The 18600-nt window shown below is 43.9% G+C and overlaps 1 protein-coding gene across 2 annotated transcripts in view; it reads left to right on the top strand.

The window, feature by feature from the left end:
- dlc1 (DLC1 Rho GTPase activating protein) overlaps window positions 1-12263 on the top strand; it is a 146921-nt gene extending 134658 nt beyond the window's left edge. For both annotated transcript variants that reach the window (XM_048240386.1, XM_048240378.1), the window contains exons 10-18: window positions 446-625; window positions 2721-2880; window positions 3797-4004; window positions 5666-5879; window positions 6617-6731; window positions 8110-8322; window positions 9363-9580; window positions 9877-10050; window positions 10376-12263. In XM_048240386.1, coding sequence (XP_048096343.1) covers window positions 446-625; window positions 2721-2880; window positions 3797-4004; window positions 5666-5879; window positions 6617-6731; window positions 8110-8322; window positions 9363-9580; window positions 9877-10050; window positions 10376-10475 — 1582 coding nt within the window. In that variant the 3' untranslated portion in view covers window positions 10476-12263. The remainder of the gene's footprint in view (window positions 1-445; window positions 626-2720; window positions 2881-3796; window positions 4005-5665; window positions 5880-6616; window positions 6732-8109; window positions 8323-9362; window positions 9581-9876; window positions 10051-10375) is intronic.
- The last annotated feature ends 6337 nt before the right edge of the window (window positions 12264-18600 follow it).

Raw genomic sequence — 18600 nt, forward strand, 5'->3', positions numbered from 1 at the left:
AATCATTAAATATTTTCTTTGTATGCTGGGTTTCATTTGTGAGTCTCTATGAGTGTGACAAAGGTTACACAGACTGGGAAACTAGTGATTACCTGACTTCTGACCCTCTGACCAAGTTACAACAGAGCTGCTTCTCTGTCTAAATGTGTGTGTGTATGCCTGTGTGTGTGTGTTTGTGTGCGTGTGTGCGTGCAAGTGTATATGTGTGAGTGAGACATATTATGTAAAATGAAAAAGACTGCGTGTGTGTCCAGCAATGTCAATGTCATTGTAAATGTGTGAGTGTGTGTGCAGCGACAGTGTAAATGTGTGCACAGTGACAGTGTGTAAATATAATGTGTTTCTGTCGGGGATGAAGATGTGTTTGTACATTCAAGTAACTGAATGTAAACTGTGTGTGTGTGTGTGTGTGTGTGTGTGTGTGTGTGTGTGTGTGTGTGTGTAGGCCCCAGAAGTTGCGCTGGCCCAGTTTCCAGAGCTCTCACAGACCCAGTCTGTCGTCGTCGCTGCTGCAGATTGGCTGCCAGTCGGTGCTGCAGATGAACCTGCTGCAGAAATACAGCCTGCTCAAACTCACCGCCCTGCTGGAGAAACACACGCCCACCAACAAGCACGGCTTCAGCTGGTGAGTGTGTGTGTGTGTGTGTGCGTGTGCGTGTGTGTTTGTGTGTGTGTCTCAGTGTCTTCCTGTCCATCTGTCCTGCCTGACCTCTGCTGAACACATCTCTTTCTTTGACTGCCAACCTTCCTGTTTTTTTTTTTTTTTTTTATTTTTTTGTCTTTCTTTGTCTCTCTCTCTCTCTCTCTCTCTCTCTCTCTCTCTCTCTCTCTCTCTCTTCAGTTCCAGGGTTTTCTAAATTGCCATTTACATGTAGTGCATGTGGAAAAGTGTGTAATCTGTGTGTGTACATTGTGTGTATGTGTCTGAAGTGTATGTGAGAGTATTCTGGGTTGTGTCTCACATTCTGTTCCCAGAGGATAATTATAGGGATCTGAGGCTACACTAACACAAGAGTCAATCCTCTGTCCTATATACAAACACACACACACACACACACACACACCTGCATATTTGTTTGTTTGTTTAGTCACAGAACAGCTTTCTGAGCAACTAAGTCAGTAGTTTGGCAAACTATAGAGTTGCTCTCTCTCTTTCTCTCTCTCTTTCTAACACACACACACACACACACACACACACACACACGCCAATAGGTTGCCCTCATTGAACACTCTTTCTCCTCATACCCCATGCCAAGCGTCTCTTCGTTATTTTTCTTTCTTCTTCTCAGCAGCCTTCCCTGTTTGCTTTTATTTTCCTCTCTAAATCTCTCACTCCTTCTCTTTTTCCACTCCATCCATAAGCGCTCTCCTTCCCTCCTCCCCTTTCCTGTTAACAGTGGTTATGTCAGACCCCTCTGCTTTGACACACAATGAGCTTCTGTTTGCCACCACAGTTCAGAGCATTCCTGCCTGTGAACATAACGCCTTCCCCCTGTCAGTCACATACTCAAATACACACACACACACAATATACACACATAAGTGAGCTCTTTTATTTACTCTCACAGATCCACCATAAGTCTTTCAGCTTGACACAACTAGGTTGGATACACCGCCCACCTTAACACACACACACACAAAAACACACACACACACACACACACACACACACACACACACGCACACACCAAATCTGTATACATACACCTTATACCACACACACACACACACACACACACACACACACACACACACACACACACACACACACACACACACACACACACACACACAAGCACAGACACACACACTAGTGTGGCCCCTGCCCTGGCTCCCATTGTCTGGCTGCAGTGTTGATCCTCACACACTAAGGCGGGAAACAGGCCTCCATCGGCCTTTGGGCTTCTAGAAGTTTCCTCTCCACACTCACATAAATACACACATGAACACACACACACACACACACACACACACACACACACACACACACACACACACACACATTTAGCATACCCAGTTGCCATCTGTGACAGAAACATTTCAGGCCACTCCACACATTCACATATATGCACTGGCATCTCACAGACACACACACACACAATGGTGATATATAATATATATAACACAGACACACACACACACACAATGGTGATATATAATATATATAACACAGACACACACAATGGTGATATATAACATATATAACACATACACACAAACACACACAATGGTAACACACACACACACACAATGGTTCTATATAACATAGAGTGACACCTTGTTAAACATCACAGCCTTGCCCTTGAGTGAAGCAGGGGGCTATAGGAAAGCTTGCAGTGTTCTGCACCCCAACAATGTGCTCTTGTTCCTTCCACAAGGAATGTTGCGCAGCACGGAAAACTCTCCGAGGGGGAGAGAGTAGCGGGAATGAGCTGGAATAATAGAAAAGGAATCAGAAGTGGCTGAAAGCTTGTCCTTGTTTTAAATTCTGAGTATGAATACCACTCTAGAACTCAAGGGGTCAGAGTCCAGCAGGCTGTTTGGACACACACACACACACATGCTGGCTTTTTATGTAAGTGGTCTGCCATGTCACCATTTTAGAGGTGTGTCAGTAAGTGAATGGGTTTTTTGTTGCTTCCTGTTGTTTTGGTATTTTAACAAGGTGTTTATCTGTGTGTTGTGCTGTGTGTGTGTCTGTGTGTGTGTGTGTCTCACAGGGCTGTGCCCAAGTTCATGAAGCGCATGAAGGTGAGGGACTACAAGGATAGGAATGTGTTTGGTGTTCCCCTGCATGTGAACGTTCAGCGGACAGGGCAGCCACTGCCCCAGAGCATCCAGCAGGCCATGCGCTACCTCCGGAGCCAGTGCCTGGACCAGGTCAGTGAGTTGAACACACACACACACACACACACACACACACACACACACACACACACACACACTGACTGGTATGAGCATGTTTACAGGGTTCAAAACACAAATGTCTGATTTGTTTCCTGGGAAACAGGAAAAGATACACAAAGGGATGCATACAGTGCATGCAGTGTATCAAACACATACGCACATCCACATCCACACACACACACACACACACACACACACACACACACACACACACATACTAATAACACACAGCCACTGAGAACTGATGTACTCACTTCTATGCTGAGAAGACACGCACAGACACACACACTGACAAGGACACTAATCCACACATACTGTACATCCACTCACCACTCGTTACTTATTGTCCCAACTGACACACACACACACACACACACACACATACATACAGAAGCACACATGCCATCCATCACAAATATTTCACATTGCCTCCAAGCGTGGGAAGAGTCAGTGCTGAGACAGAGGGTCCTACACATGGAAGAATCTCTGGCTTTGTACTAAGATGGAAAATAAGGCTTCTGTTTCATAATCACTGTTTTTTTTAGAACATCCGCTTGTACAGTGATGAGCCCTTTTTTCCATGCAAAGTGGGTTTTTTCCCCCTCTTCTTTTTCTAGCGAATGTGACTGAAGGCAGGGCGGTGTGCAACAACAGCAGTGGGATTCTTAGAGAGGCCTCCTACGGGGCATGGCATCTCAGTTGCGCACACTTGATAAAAAAACAGCCCATCTGACATCTGACATATTTGTAGCAAAACATGAGTTTTACAGAAGCCTTAACAGCACAGGCCATGTGAACCCTTCTAATGCACTCTGCCCTCAGGGATTGACCCTCGCACTGTGTGTGTGTGTGTGTGTGTGTGTGTGTGTGTGTGGGTGGGGGCGTACAGGTGGGCTTGTTCAGGAAGTCAGGCGTGAAGTCCCGCATTCAGGCACTGCGCCAGATGAACGAGGCCTGTGGTGCAGATGGGGGCGGAGTCAGCTACGAGGGCCAATCGGCTTATGACGTGGCCGACATGCTGAAGCAGTATTTTAGAGACCTGCCCGAGCCCCTCCTCACCTCCAAACTGGCAGACACCTTCCTGCAGATCTACCAATGTAAGAGGAAAAACATGCACAACACACACACACACACACACACACACACACACAGGCTCATAGACATGCAGTCTCACAAACACACACACACACACACACACACACTGGCTCATAGACATGCAGTCTCACAAACACACACACACACACACACACACACACAGGCTCATAGACATGCATTCTCACAAACACACACACACAGGCTCATAGACATGCAGTCTCACACACATACACAAACACACTTCCCTCACACACAAAAACCTTCCCTTACATAAATCCCTTCAGCCAAAAACCTGACACATACCCAGGACACATCTTTTCTTGCCCAGTGATAGTCACTCACCTCACACATAGAAAACATAAAGTATATGTGATAGCAACACACACACAAAACACACACACACACACACACACACACACACACACACACACACACACACACACTATGGCTCTAGGTATAAGGGTCTGATTGTGAAAGCCGCATGAGCACACACACAGCGTATCCACAGGAAATAGCTGTCAAATGATGTGGTGGCAAACGCAGTAAATCATTGTGTTCTGCCTCACCACCCCCGGTTACTCAACACCCTTATCGTCAATGGCAACATTAACCCTATAGTGATCAGTGGACTCAGTGGGCATGTGTCGGCGGTTATTCCCTAACAATAACTCACTGTAAGTCCGGTTGTAAATGTAGGAAATTGTTTTTGTAAAACAATGGTGTGTTTTTTGGCAGAGAATTGCTTGTATGTGGAAGGTCCAAGAGAGGTTAAGTTTGTGTTTGTTTACGTTACTGGCAAAGTTAAGATGAATGTCTCCACTGAGGACAACTGGGGACTTGTACCCTGTTTATGATTCCTGTTTACCCCCTACTATCACATACACACACACTCCTGTATTACCTCTCTTGTGTACGTATGGCCTCCACCTCTCTCCTTAGAGGACTCACAGACTTTCTCTCTCTCTCTCACACACCCACACTTTCACACTCACCGGTATCAGGATTAGAGTGCCAGTCTGTTCCTTGTGCAGGTTAATCTGGCGGGTCGTGTATATCATGCCCCGGGAGCAGTCGCCCCCAACAACCACCCACCCCCCCAGTCTCTCTCTGGGCTCTTATTGAGGGCAGCCGTGGCCTACTGGTTGGTGCTTCGGACTTGTAACCGGAGGGTTGCCGGTTCGGACCCCGATCAGTAGGCACGGCTGAAGTGCCCTTGAGCAAGGCACCTAACCCCTCACTGCTCCCCGAGTGCCGCTGTTGATGCAGGCAGCTCACTGTGCCGGGATTAGTGTGTGCTTCACCTCACTGTGTGTTCACTGTGTGCCAAGTGTGTTTCACTAATTCACGGATTGGGATAAATGCAGAGACCAAATTTCCCTCACGGGATCAAAAGAGTATATATACTTATACATACTCTTATGTCTCCATCTCTCAGTCTCTCTGGGCTCTATGTGAGCGGAGAAACCCAGTGGTGGGGATGAGCATAGCCTAAAAACAAACCCTTTTAGTCTCTAACTGTCAATTTTAAATTGAAATAAATAAATCGTCCAAGTATTGTCTTCTCACCTTTCTCTCTGTCTCTCTCCCGTCTTCTCTTGATTGCTTTCTCTCTTTCCTCCTCCGTCTCTCTTCTCCTCCTCCTCCTCCTCCATCTCTCTCTCAGACATGCCGAAGGAGCAGCGTCTACAGGCGGTGCGGGCGGCCGTGCTGCTGCTCCCGGACGAGGCGCGCGAGGCCCTGCAGACGCTCTTGTGCTTCCTGAGCGACGTGACGGCGAGTGTGGCCGACAACCAGATGACCTGCACCAACCTGGCCGTGTGCCTGGCCCCGTCGCTCTTCCACCTCAACACGCTGCGCCGCGACAGCTCCTCGCCCAGGTGAGTGTGTGTGTGTGTGTGTGAGAGAGAGACAGACTGTGGGTATGAATGCAAAGCCCTATTCTTTTGAACATGTGCAAATTCTGTACATATCCACAAACCAGTGATTATGTCTGTGTTTGAGCTGGTGTCTTTTCAAAGACATATGTGTAGGTGTCGTTATGTGTCTGTGTGAGTGTGTGTGTGTGTGTGGGCAGGATACACCCCACCTTCACCCTCTTGATCTCCTTTCATTTGTCAAATCAAACAGACAGCCTTAAGTACCGTCTTAATTGTCTCGGGAAGTTTTGTTAATACCGTATAATTACACAAAGCAGCCGATTACATAAGAGACCATGCGCGGCACTGCCCCAACACAGGAAGAGAAGGTGCTTCAAAGAGCTGAAGACAGGATGGGAAGAGAAGAGAGGAAAAGAGTGGAGGATAGAGAGAAAAAATGAAGGAGTGTGACAGCACGGAGTAGATGAATGAGAGAAACACAGAAAAGGGTGGAGAAGCAATAGAAAGGTGTAGGCCTGTGTGAAATGTGGAGGAGAGAAAGACGGGATACTCTACTTTTTTTTGTTGTTGGTGTGAGATCATTGCTTATGCAACTCCATCCGACCCAGTTCTCTTCCATCACTCTCCCTTATGTTGATGGAGGTATAAGTGTATGGATGTGTTTGGGTGTGTGTGTGTGGAGAAAGTGTTGTTTAAGCATTAACATGGGTGTGTGTGTGCGTGTGTGTGTGTTACAGGGTGATGAATAGGAAGCAGAACCTGGGTAAACCTGACCAAAGGGACTTGAATGAGAACTTGGCTGCTACTCACGGTCTGGCCCACATGATTCAGGAGTGCCGCAAACTTTTCCAGGTTAGTGACCTCCAACCCAGCCTCTCTCTCTCTCTCTCTCTCTCTCTCTCTCTCTCTCTCTCTTACCCAACCCCATACAAACAGTTGTTGAACTGGGGGTAGCTTATGAGAAGCTGGGCAAACTCCCACCAGGCCTCCTGGCTGCTGCCTGTGCTCTCTGTTGTCAAGGTTTTGTTGTTATGCAACGGAGGTAGGGGGTTTGCAAAGCTGATTACACTCACTTCAAGCCTTTTCCACGGATGTTATTTGCTCCACCTTTTAAAAAAAAAAAAACTTCTCTTGCTTTCGGGTTGGTTGTTGCTGGGGCCAGTCCAGGCCTTCCTGGAATGTCCAAGCCCATGATTATGTAAGGTCATGACCTTGTCTGAGGATATGGCAGAAGGCCTCAAGAAGCATGTCACGAAACAACAGCTTTCTTCCGCCCTGCTCTCAACCCCCCACCCACATCCCCCCTTCCCCATGCCACCCGAGCCTGACCCAAACAGCTTGGCTGACCTTGCATGCCAAGGCCAATGGGAAGCCCTTGATTGGATAAGCTCAGAAATAATGAATGCTGGCAAATGGCGAGACCAAACAACATCAGGACTCAGCTGGAACACCGCCTGACTGGCGTGCATGAGGTCATGAATGTTTGCCCTTTCCACATTGGTCCTGTCAATTATCATGCAGACTTCGTTATCATAGGCACCCATTACTAAAGATAAGGATCTATATTTTTACTTAGTCTAATAGCATAACATTTGATAACTTTGCGGTTATCACGATTTCTCATCATTTTTGACCTTTTTTTTCTGTGGGGCTTTTTGGAGGGGAACTTAAGGACACCATAGTGGACATGGTTTAGTCACTAACGGCCCATCCCCAGCTCTGACTTGCTCTCTGTTTAATCTCTGGTAACTGAATTTTGTCCACTAATACTTGGCACAAGATGCCATGTGTCAGACCGGCAGTATGACTGGAAAGTACAGGGAGGTTGAGAGGAAACAGGAAACACAGTTACCATATTTAGTGAAGCACACTGGACTAATGACATCCCTCCCTTGTTTCATAAAGATTTATTGTGGTTTGATAGTTCTAGAAATCACGCCACAATATTGTTGGCTGGTGGTGTGACTTTACGCAATCTTTTGAGTTAATAATGTAACCAAGTTCATGTGAGCATCTTGATTTCAGCCACAGTGGTAGATAGAGACACTGAAATTGCTAATATTTTTTACAATTCCTTCGCCCATTAATGAATATATCTTAATGCATGACAATATCCCATTTAATTTCAAGGGCATTTTGGTCGGTGCATATGTTTATTGATTACAGGGCAGCCTTTCATGTGACCATCAAGTTAACCATGTCCCGGTGTGTGTGTGTGTGTGTGTTGCAGATCCCAGAGGAGATGAGTCGCTGTAGGAACTCGTACGTGGAGCAGTGCCTGAGCCCCGTGCGCATGGAGGAGCTGCTGGAGGCCTGCGGGCCGCAAGGATTCCGCTCCCACCTCAGGGACGGACTGGACACCCTGCACAAGGAGGCCAAGGACAAGTTCCGCGGCTACGACAGCGTGTCCACGCCAGAGCCTGCTGAGCTCGCATACAAGAAGGTACCGGATGTTAAACATACACACACACACACAGAGAGGTCCATTTAGATCTATGACTGTAGCATTTGTTTATGTTATCTTTGTTAGTGTGGGAGGGTGGAACCTTTTTGTTATATGAAGACATAGCCCACAGTTAAAATGTGGGACAGCAGTTGACATCTTATCCATCCAGTTTTGTTTCTTATTTTGTGTGTGTAATTTGAGTCCAGTTTGAGTCACCCCCATGGACTAAATTGGAATATGTCTTCATTCTTGGATTTGGTGTAGACTTCATCCCTTCACCACGCTATACTGTTTTGGTAATTGTGGTAACGTTGCTGTCTGACAATCGGTCAGCCCGCGTTCTATTCCAAATTCCAGTTGCTAGTCCGTGTCGCTCTGGATAAAAGCGTCTGCTAAATACCGGTCAACTTTAACTTGAACTCTCTTTGGCGCTGCCCTCGGTGCTGCCCTTTATCTCTCTCTGGTGATTGATGGACAAGCCGGCTGGGCGTTGCTTGTGAATCGGGCCTGACGTCCGTGTGAAAGCAACACAAACTCGTCCTGTTCCCAGCATCCTCTCTGGCCTCGCGCCAGCCATGACATCACTCCTCATGTTGCCGTGCCGTGCGCCCCTCCGCACTCTACTTCCTGTTCCCCACATACCATGCAGCTCATGCTTCCCAAACAGACATCCTGCTTGGCCCTTGAGGCCGTAAACTCCTTTAGGGTGGAATCTGTGTCCCAATTCACTGCTCTTCCCTGCCTGTAGCATGATGCCTCTACATGAGAAAGCTATTTGGAACAGACCCTTAAAGTGTCATATATTGTGTATATTAATGGCCTGTAGCTTTTGGGCTTCTGCCAGGTTGGTCAAAAATGAAGTGACCATTTAAGTGTTGAACAGTTTCGACCCACTAGTGCACTGTGTCCAACCTGCCTACTAAAAATCATATCTATGACGACAGTGACTGAAAACAAGAATATTGTCTGGTATTGTCTAGCATTTTTATGCAACAAAGCAAACAAAAACCAACATCTACCTGGCCCCATCTGCCCAGGTGCATGACGGCTCCCCGCTGCGGCTGTGGAAGGCGTCTGTGGAGGTGCCTGCGCTGGCGGAGGAGGTGCTGTCGCGGGTGCTGAGGGAGCAGCAGCGCTGGGATGAGGACCTGCTGGAGGGCCGCGTGGTGGAGACGCTGGAGGAGCGGGCCGAGGTCTACCAGTACGTCCGCAATAGCATGGCCCCGCACCCACCCAGAGACCACGTGGTGCTCAGGTAAGAGACACTCCACACCCTACCTGTAGCTAATAGGACTGCGTCTGTCTGTATCGATAGATAGATAGATACTTTATTGATACCCAAGGGGAAATTCAGGAAAGTATTCAGTATCTGTCTATATACTTCAGGATACTGTTTCTTTTTTCCCTTTCTACCTTATTTACTGTGGTGGTCATTAACCAATTCACCTCAGCTGTTCTTCTGTTCAATAAAATAAGTGCTTCCTCATATGTTGAGTGTTTAGTATGTATGCTAACCTAATATACTTGTGCTGTTTTGTGTGCACCATGTAGGACGTGGATGACTGACCTGCCCAAGGGTGCGTGTGCTCTGGTGAGTGCGTCGGTGGATCACGACCGGGCAGCAGTGATGGGCGTGCGTGCCAACGTCCTGACCTCCCGCTACTACATGGAGCCCTGCGGCCAAAACAAGACCCGCCTCACACTCATCTCCAGGGTGGACTGCCGGTGAGTTCACCCACTCACACCATCTCTCTCTCTCTCTCTCTCTCACACACACACACACACAGTCCACTGATGTACATTTGAAACTGCTATTTGAGTTCTTGCACAGTTCTATAGCAGCACACGTACACATATTCACCCCAAACTCATATTTCCACTTAGGAAGGGATTACAGTGTCAGTCTGTTCCACACACACCACTAATCTGTCTGCATTATGCAGCCTCTTACAAACACATCGGTCTTGCACAGCCCCTGGAGAATGTAGGTAGCCTGGCTGTACGTGCTGCCTCAGACAGACTTAGCTGACCCTCTCTCCCTCTCTCCCAGGGGTCGATTCCCAGAGTGGTACAATAAGCTCTATGGACACCAGTGTGCTGCGGAGGTAGTTCGGATCAGAGACTCCTTCACCTGCCCTATGGACAAATAAATCCCTCTCTCCTTTACCCTTCGTCTCTGAGAGTCTAAAGAGGAAGGTGGATGATGAGGATGAAAACAACTCCTCCACCGCCACCGCTGCTATCTCTTGAACAGACTCAGTGGCTCGAGAGGATTTCTGGACAACGTAACGTCGGTATACAGTTCATATATATATATATATTTTTTATCTCTACACAACATTGGATTGACAGGTCAAAGGCGAAACAAAAGCCCAAGACTGGAATGGACACATGACAAGACTGCTCGCGTCTTGCACTGTGAAAATGACTCTCAAGTGGGTGCACAGGATCTGACCCGTCCAGGGAGGGGCGTCAACTGATGCCAAACTTTCATGGGGTGGCCAGGGGCAGGGGTTCTACAGCTTCTGGGAAGCAAAATGGACAAAGTATACAAAATGTGTGTGAACGTATGTGTGTGTCGGGGTGATATAATATGTGTGTGTGTATCGTGTGACTGAGAGACAAATGAGATATATTCCATGCACTGGCTCTCTGCTGCAATATAGTATATAAAACATATATTATCAGCAATGTATGTGTGTGTGCGTGTGCTTATGTGTGTGTGTGAGCATGTGTTTACCAGTTTCAAAACAGCAGTTATTACAATATAAACTACCCTTTCATTAGTAGACCTACACTAACATTTTAAAGAGTTGGTGAACAAATCACCGGGAGTCATGTACGTATGTATGTATGTGTATTTGTTTGTACGTGTGTACACTTGTTTGTGTTGTTCAGGTTTGTTTTTGTGGATCTGTGTATATGTTTGTGTGTGTGTGTGTGCCTTGCTGTCAGAGAGTGTTTAAAAGACTGAAAGGTGGCAGGAACACCTGAGGTTTAGGACGTAGGAGGGCAGACTGGTTTGTGATTGAGAGTTGAAAAGCGCTGTAGTTAAGTAGATTCGTGCATATATCTGGCTAATTTGAGGGGCTTTACATGCCCAGAATAAAAAGAAAGACCAACACATGGAAGGACCAAAATCCTCACATAAAGCTTGCTGATCAACAGCCACACAGGCCGCTCTGAAGAGAGAAAAGAAAGGTGCAAAAGAAAACAGTGATGGCTGAGACCAGTGTTTAAGTATGTTTCTCGAAGTTTATTTTGTTTTTTCTTTTCGTTTGGATCTATTTGGAAATAGCTATTGTCTATCAGATGTCATGAGCCAATGCACCCTTGAGCATGCTCACCTTTGGGAGAAAAGAAAAGATGTGATAGAAGGGATAGGAGAGGAAAGAGAGGAAGTACCCGAGGAGAGGAAGTACCCTTTTTTATAAAGGTGAAGATATTACAGGTTTTACTGTAAAGGAGTTAGAGATTTGGGGGGTAGAGGACAAGGATGGAGAAGGACTATGTCGTGCTAAGAAGGAAAAATAAAATGACTGTCAGCTTCGTTGTTAAGTGTACTTCTGTTTCAGTGTTAACCTACAAATGAAGTAAAAGACTAAGTAGTAACAGACCATTTATCTTCTAAGATCCAAGAGCAGTTTTATGTTGAAATCTAAAACCGATTTGCTCTGCCTTGTGTTGTGTTGTAAACCTATGTGTACATTAAAAGTGTATGCCACCCAAATAACGATAACGCATGACAATGAACGTTAATTTAAGCATTCTTGTATTTATACCTCAAATATGTCATTTTTTGTACCATGTTATTTTATTGCAAATGTTACGCTTTAAGTTACATAAATGAAAATGTAAATTGTTTATCTTTTTTATTATTAATATTATTTCTGTACAGATTAATCATGGCCCGTGCACTATTAAATGTCTAAAAAATGTCTGAAGTTTGTGTGTGTGTGTGTTTTAAAGAGGCCATGTCAGTGGTATTGAAACAAATGAATAATATGGACTAGTGTGTCAGAGAGTACGGGCCTCTAACTGCTAAGGATTACAGCATTCCCTCCTTCATACTCTCTCTCTCTCTGGAAAACATCATGTGCAGTGGCAGAGGAGGATGGCAGCTGCATAGGCTGGTGATCTCAGAGACTGGTGCTTACATAACGTATCCATACCGTGCAAACAAAGAGGGAATTGTGGTCACAGGGTCCCCGAGTTGGACACAAGGAGTCTCTCTCTCTCTCTCTCTCGTTAGCAGTCCTGCTGTATTAACAAAACAGTAAATATGGTGTCAAATGGCATAGCAAACAAATGTTTATTATGTGCAGGGATAGTTGAAAATAATTTGATCCATGACAGCCTTTGAGGATTAGCTACCCCAGGATCATGATTTGAGAACAAAAAAACAACCACCCATAACTAAGGCATACTTACACACATTCGCCAAGCATAACCATTCTCCCAATCACACAAACACACAACCAGAGAGAGTCTGTGTTGAGCTTCTGCTGGGAACCAAAACAACGTGAGCAGATAACACAAGCCCGAGGCAGGCAGGCAGCTCAAAGCACATTCCTGCCTGCTCCTTTGAGAAAGACGTGGAGGAGGGTTCCCACATTGATAAATGTGGAGGATGACAATGCTGACGTATGTGGAGAAGGAGGGGGGGGTACAACATCAACGGTGGGATTCTTCAGTTCAACTCCCCCTCCTCTGTCACGAGTAGTCTATGTTTTTTTTGTAAATACTGTTTTTCCACTATTTGTACTTTTCATGGGAGTAATGTATATGGTTGATCTGTGGTGACACATAATTATGCGATAAACTTAATGAACATGCTAGAGTAGCTTTCTGTTCATTTTCAGGTAGGAATTGTTTTTGTTTTCCTATTTGAAATAATTTCATCTTAAAAAATATCTCAAATTGTCAAATTGTCATGTACATTTCTCAATAACAGAATAATCCCAACAACTACAGTCTATACGAAGCGTCATTTGTTTCAATTCAAAATGATACATTTCCTTGGATAATTTTGTTGGTAGGTCCTACACTAACGCAGCCAACACTGCCATCTTGTGGCAAGGAACAGACGTGGCAAGGAACACAAGGAACATTGGGGTAGAGGGCCGCGGGCCATAATTAAATGTTCAAGTCGTGGGCCATTAAATTGAAAAATTGCAAAATTAACATTCTATAAAAGGTAGACTAATTTTTAGGAAATAAAAACACTATCTTTATTGTGCTTGTCTTTGCACTGTGTTGTACTTTTATTAATATCATGAAATGATTGAACATCCATATGGCTGTTTTAAGGAGTAGAAATATACCTGTATCTGAAGCAATCAAAATCTTTGAAGAAAACCATATTGAGCAATTCTGTCTTGGAAGAAAGTTATTTGCATCATTATGAATTAATAATTAATATAGAACACAGCATTCCTCTTTTTTTTGAGGAATGGAGACTTTTTTTTAAAGTATATATAATATTTTTTAGCTATTTGCCTTTATTTGTATAGGACAGTGAAGAGTGAGACAGGAAGTAAGTGAGAGAGAGAGATGGGGTGGGATCAGGAAATGACCGCAGATTGGATTTGAACCTGCGGGCACTTGGGTCTGTATATACTATGAGTGCTGTCGCCTGTTGCGCCAGAGTGCCCTCCCTGCCCGAATGGAGACATATTTAAATGGAAAACATTTTTTTTTTTTACTTTTTGTGCAACAAAATGTGTTTACATAAATGTGAAGTTGAACACATTTTAAGGAATAATAAAATAAATATTCATACAATATTAATACACATAAGTAATTAATACAACACTATGAATGCAAATAGATTTGATTGAGCAATGACAATTGGACAATTCAGATTAGCTAATAGCTTCTCCTCAGCCCTCCTCACTCTTGCCATCATCATGACTATGTATTTGCACTGACAGAAGCTTAACAGCGCCCCCCCCTCTCGCCCCATCTAAAACAATAATGTCAAACTGTGGCCATATAGTGAACTGCAACCAGTCTTTGAGTCAATAGAACGTTGAGACAGAAATTCAGGTCAACAGAATGAAATTAGAGTGGGTCAAATCGATGGTGAGCCAAATTTGGCCAGCGGGCACCAAATTAGGCAGCCCTGATCTAACATTTAAAAATGTATGTTTTAATGTCTGCAAACAATATCTGGTAACACTTTACTCAAAGGTATCTAGGAGTGAAATGACACTAGGGGGATTCGACTTCATGTAGCCACCTGCAGGCATCTTAAGCTGACTGCATAACATGATTATTTCTGAGATTCTGATACGTTTTTTAACCATGACGTATTCACAATTCTAGTTTGAGAACGTATCAGGATCTCAGAAATAATCACGTTACGCAGTCAGCTTAAGACGGCTGCAGGCGGCTACATGAAGTCGAATCCCCCTAATGTCATAAACACATGACACTGTCAAGGCACAAAAAACCCTAACCTTAACCCTAACTTCCCTAACGTCATGACAAAAACCACTGCCACTAAATGACAGAAGTGTTATGTCATAAACGTTTCTGACTTATGTTTATGACACGTTCATGACAGTGTCATGTCACTAGATACCTTCAAGTTGGTTGTTGGTTGGACAGTTTAATTCTGTATATCGGCACACCTTACAGGATGTTATTCTGTTTATCCCCCATGTTGTCAGTCATGTATGTACGCAATAGGCATGCATTTATAGCACAAAAAGGGAAATGTTTTTATGTTTTTAATAATATGCCTTATAAAAGTTTCTTAGAAGTTGGCATACAATCATTATTGTGTGGGTAATTCTGTATTTTCAAATGACTAATTGCATGTATTTTAATTAAATACATTTTCCACATCAGTAGTAGTTTGTAACAAAATTAGTTTTTGATGTATTTGTGCCACCCTCTGCTTCTTGCTTGATTCTGTTGTCTCTCAAGCTCACAAGATAGCTGAACATTCACAGATGTTGGCTCCTGGATCCACAACATTACAGCCAATTTGAATTTGTGACACTGACTTCCTCAATGTGCACAGCATTCTTCATGCGCTTTCTTCCAATTCCGAGACCCGGTTGCAACAAAAGTCGAGTCTACTTTTGATTACTTTTGCTTAGATTTTGTGTTCTGAAGTACTTGAGTACTGAAGTTTTTGGATATTTTTACCTCAATTCTTACACATGGCACCTTTAAGGCTTTGTCTATCCACCTGCATAGACGCTAAAAGACTAGACGTCCTGTAATGGTCACCGCGGCGTTATGCGCGCGACGTTTATATTTCAGTGATGGTAAAAAAAACAAAAAAAAACATGAAACGTGATTTAGCGGTAGGCTAGTACATCCTGACGGCTTCATCGCTGCTAAGAGAGAGATTGTCGGAACATGAACACGCATTTATGACTAGCACTACAATTACACTTACCTCATGTATTCACGTCGACCAGTCATGTATGAAATCACGGCCTCCTTATGCATGATAGGCTACTGATGGTGAGTAAACATGGACCTTTATACCGGGCTAGGATGTGCTGCTTCACATCTACGGTGTATTTTTCTTAATAAACTAATATGTCGTTTTAATGGTTATATCCCGTAGCATATTGTTCAAAACATCATCAGAGTAGGCCTAGGCTAGCCTAGATAGATAGATAGATAGATAGATAGATACTTTATTGATCCCCAGGGGAAATTCAAGAATTGTTCAAACCATATTGTTTCAAAATAAAAAAAATGAATAATAGCCAAAAATACGTAAATGAATGCTCGCAATGCATGCTGGGAATCAAAACTCAACATGAAATAAAGTACATGAAATATAACTAGAATGCATTGACGTTATATCCACTCTAAGGCGTTTTCTTGGACCTGTGATCAAACAGGGACAGCCTAAAATAGCCTATGTAAGCCTATCTTCCTGGAATATTGCAGATAAAGAAAAATGTATCGTTTTCTCTATGCTATGAATGCTCTTTGTAGCCAACTTTAAGCTGAAATAAATAGATTCCAGATTTTTCTATTCCATATCATTTTTTATTCATAAACAGTAAGGCTCTGGTAAGGCAGAGATCTTCTGCTCCTCGTCAGAAATCTTATCGGATATGTGCACTCTTTGCTGTTTCCACAAGGAGCTGCTGTGAAAACAGGGACAGCTATGCGTGACACTTTTAAACGCGAGCATGCGTCAAATAAATTACAATGACATTTAAACAAGTCACAAAGAAGCAGTATCCTTAATTCTTCTGCAATGTAGAGCTAGATTGTTTAGCTTTACAAATTAAGTAGTCACTTCTGTTGCTAGGCAACCCTAAACAAATGCTACGTGGTCTGTTTTTAACATAGACTATTAGGGGTTTGCACCGACGTCAGGTTCTGGCCGGTAACTATGGTAACCCAGCACGCGCCGCCATATTGGCGATACTCAGGGGCCGTTTATACGAGAACGATTGCGAAGGAAGACGACAAAATATTTTATCATAAGTGCCTTTCGTTTACACGGCGACCCTGCCATCGGGGCTTGAAGACGCAAAATCTGAAGACTCCTTCCAGAGTGTAGAGTTTTGAAGACGACCGGGTTCGCGTCTCCGTCTAAACGGCTAAACCAAAGATCCTTGATTACCTCTCTGGCTAAACTGTCAAATTAGAATGTCTGCGCCGCGTGCGCACGGGGTTCTATCACACCACCACCCAGCGGTCTGGAATGCATATCCAATCGAATATCACATACTCTTGCATCTTCATATAAACAAAGATTTCCCCCTGAGAATGCTCGTCTAAATGCGAATAAAAACGAGACGCCATTTCTGCGTCTTCTCTTTTCATCGTCACCGTATAAACGTAGCCTCAGTGAGTGAAGTACAATGGAGTATTATGCACTTTGGATATCTTACGTGATTGTAGCCGTGTCTAAACAACAGAAAAGCTCATAAAAATGCGTCTAAGATGCAAAGGCATATAGGGCAGGACTTGGACCACAAGAAAAGGCGCAATATTTTGAGAAATTACGGAATATTGGCAGCGCAGATCCATATGAGTTGGGTGAGGGAGACGAAGTACCAACCACAAGCGCCCCCCTTCCTCTGATAACTTCTGGCATTATTTTCTTTTCTCGCTGGTTTTTAATAACTTTTGGTAGTCGATACCTACACCAGATATTTTTCTCAGTCTAATCTTCTCCCTTAGCCCTGGCAGCTAGGGGCGCGTCTAGATTTCTAGGCTACCTTCTCCCTGTTTTTTTTAATAACTTTTGGAAATCGATACCTACACCAGATGTTTTTCTCAGTCTGACCTATTGGTACAACCTAAAACACGGCAATAATTAACCATTTTCCTTGACGATATTAGGGATTTACTTCAGTGCCTAATGCTTTCTAATGAGGCGAGTATCTCCAATATGGCGATGTCCAGATCTTATGACACGCCGTGCAAACCCCTAATATATACAGTCTATGGTTTTTAACATTTCTGTAGTTTTATTGCATCTTATTCAGCTCCAAAAGTCCTCGGTTCAGCCCAATTCGGCCGTGTGTGTGTTTCTGAAAATAAAACAGATAATAAGTACGTGACTAGGTTAGATAAACCACTGCCTATTTAGAGCAGTTATCTGAAGAAATGCGCATTGTAAGCTAGAAGCCAAGAACAGCGACTTTGCTAACGTTACACCAAGCATCACATCAGCTGAATTTGATAAAATCCATTTCCTAGTTTGTAACGTTATACATTAACGTTAAACTCAAAATATGTGTTACATAATTCACATATCTGCAGTGAACCTAGTATGGTTCTACTTTGTTCATAGATGTACAACTTCATAAACTGATATGTTGCCTTAGACTACGGTAGGCTAATGCAGCTACTGCTAGAGACGTTAGATAGAGATACTTTATTCATCCCCAGAGGAAAATTTCAGAACGTTATGTTATACGTTAGTAACTAACATTATAACAACTTATCATTCAGTTTCATTCAGTTATTGACAACTTTATCAGCTACATACACAGCCAAAAATGTTACTTATATATTCATAAATATTACTTTCATCGGTGGCCACCAATGGTGCATTTCTTCCGGATGCTGTGGAGTTGACCCCATAGACAGTAAAAGAAATGGACGAACAGACTCCGTCGTTTTCAATGGGAGGGCACTGAAGGTTTTTTTCAGTTGGCTTGCCATCGTAGTGCGCAGACTCGCACTTAACTTTGTGACGTCAGCCATCAAACTGAATCTTGTAACTCCTATGATAGATGGTTCACATAGAAATTCTTCTCACACTTCCTTCACCTTCAA

The sequence above is a fragment of the Alosa alosa genome, chromosome 1 (genome assembly GCF_017589495.1).
Source record: "Alosa alosa isolate M-15738 ecotype Scorff River chromosome 1, AALO_Geno_1.1, whole genome shotgun sequence".
Taxonomy (NCBI): Eukaryota; Metazoa; Chordata; class Actinopteri; order Clupeiformes; family Clupeidae; genus Alosa; species Alosa alosa.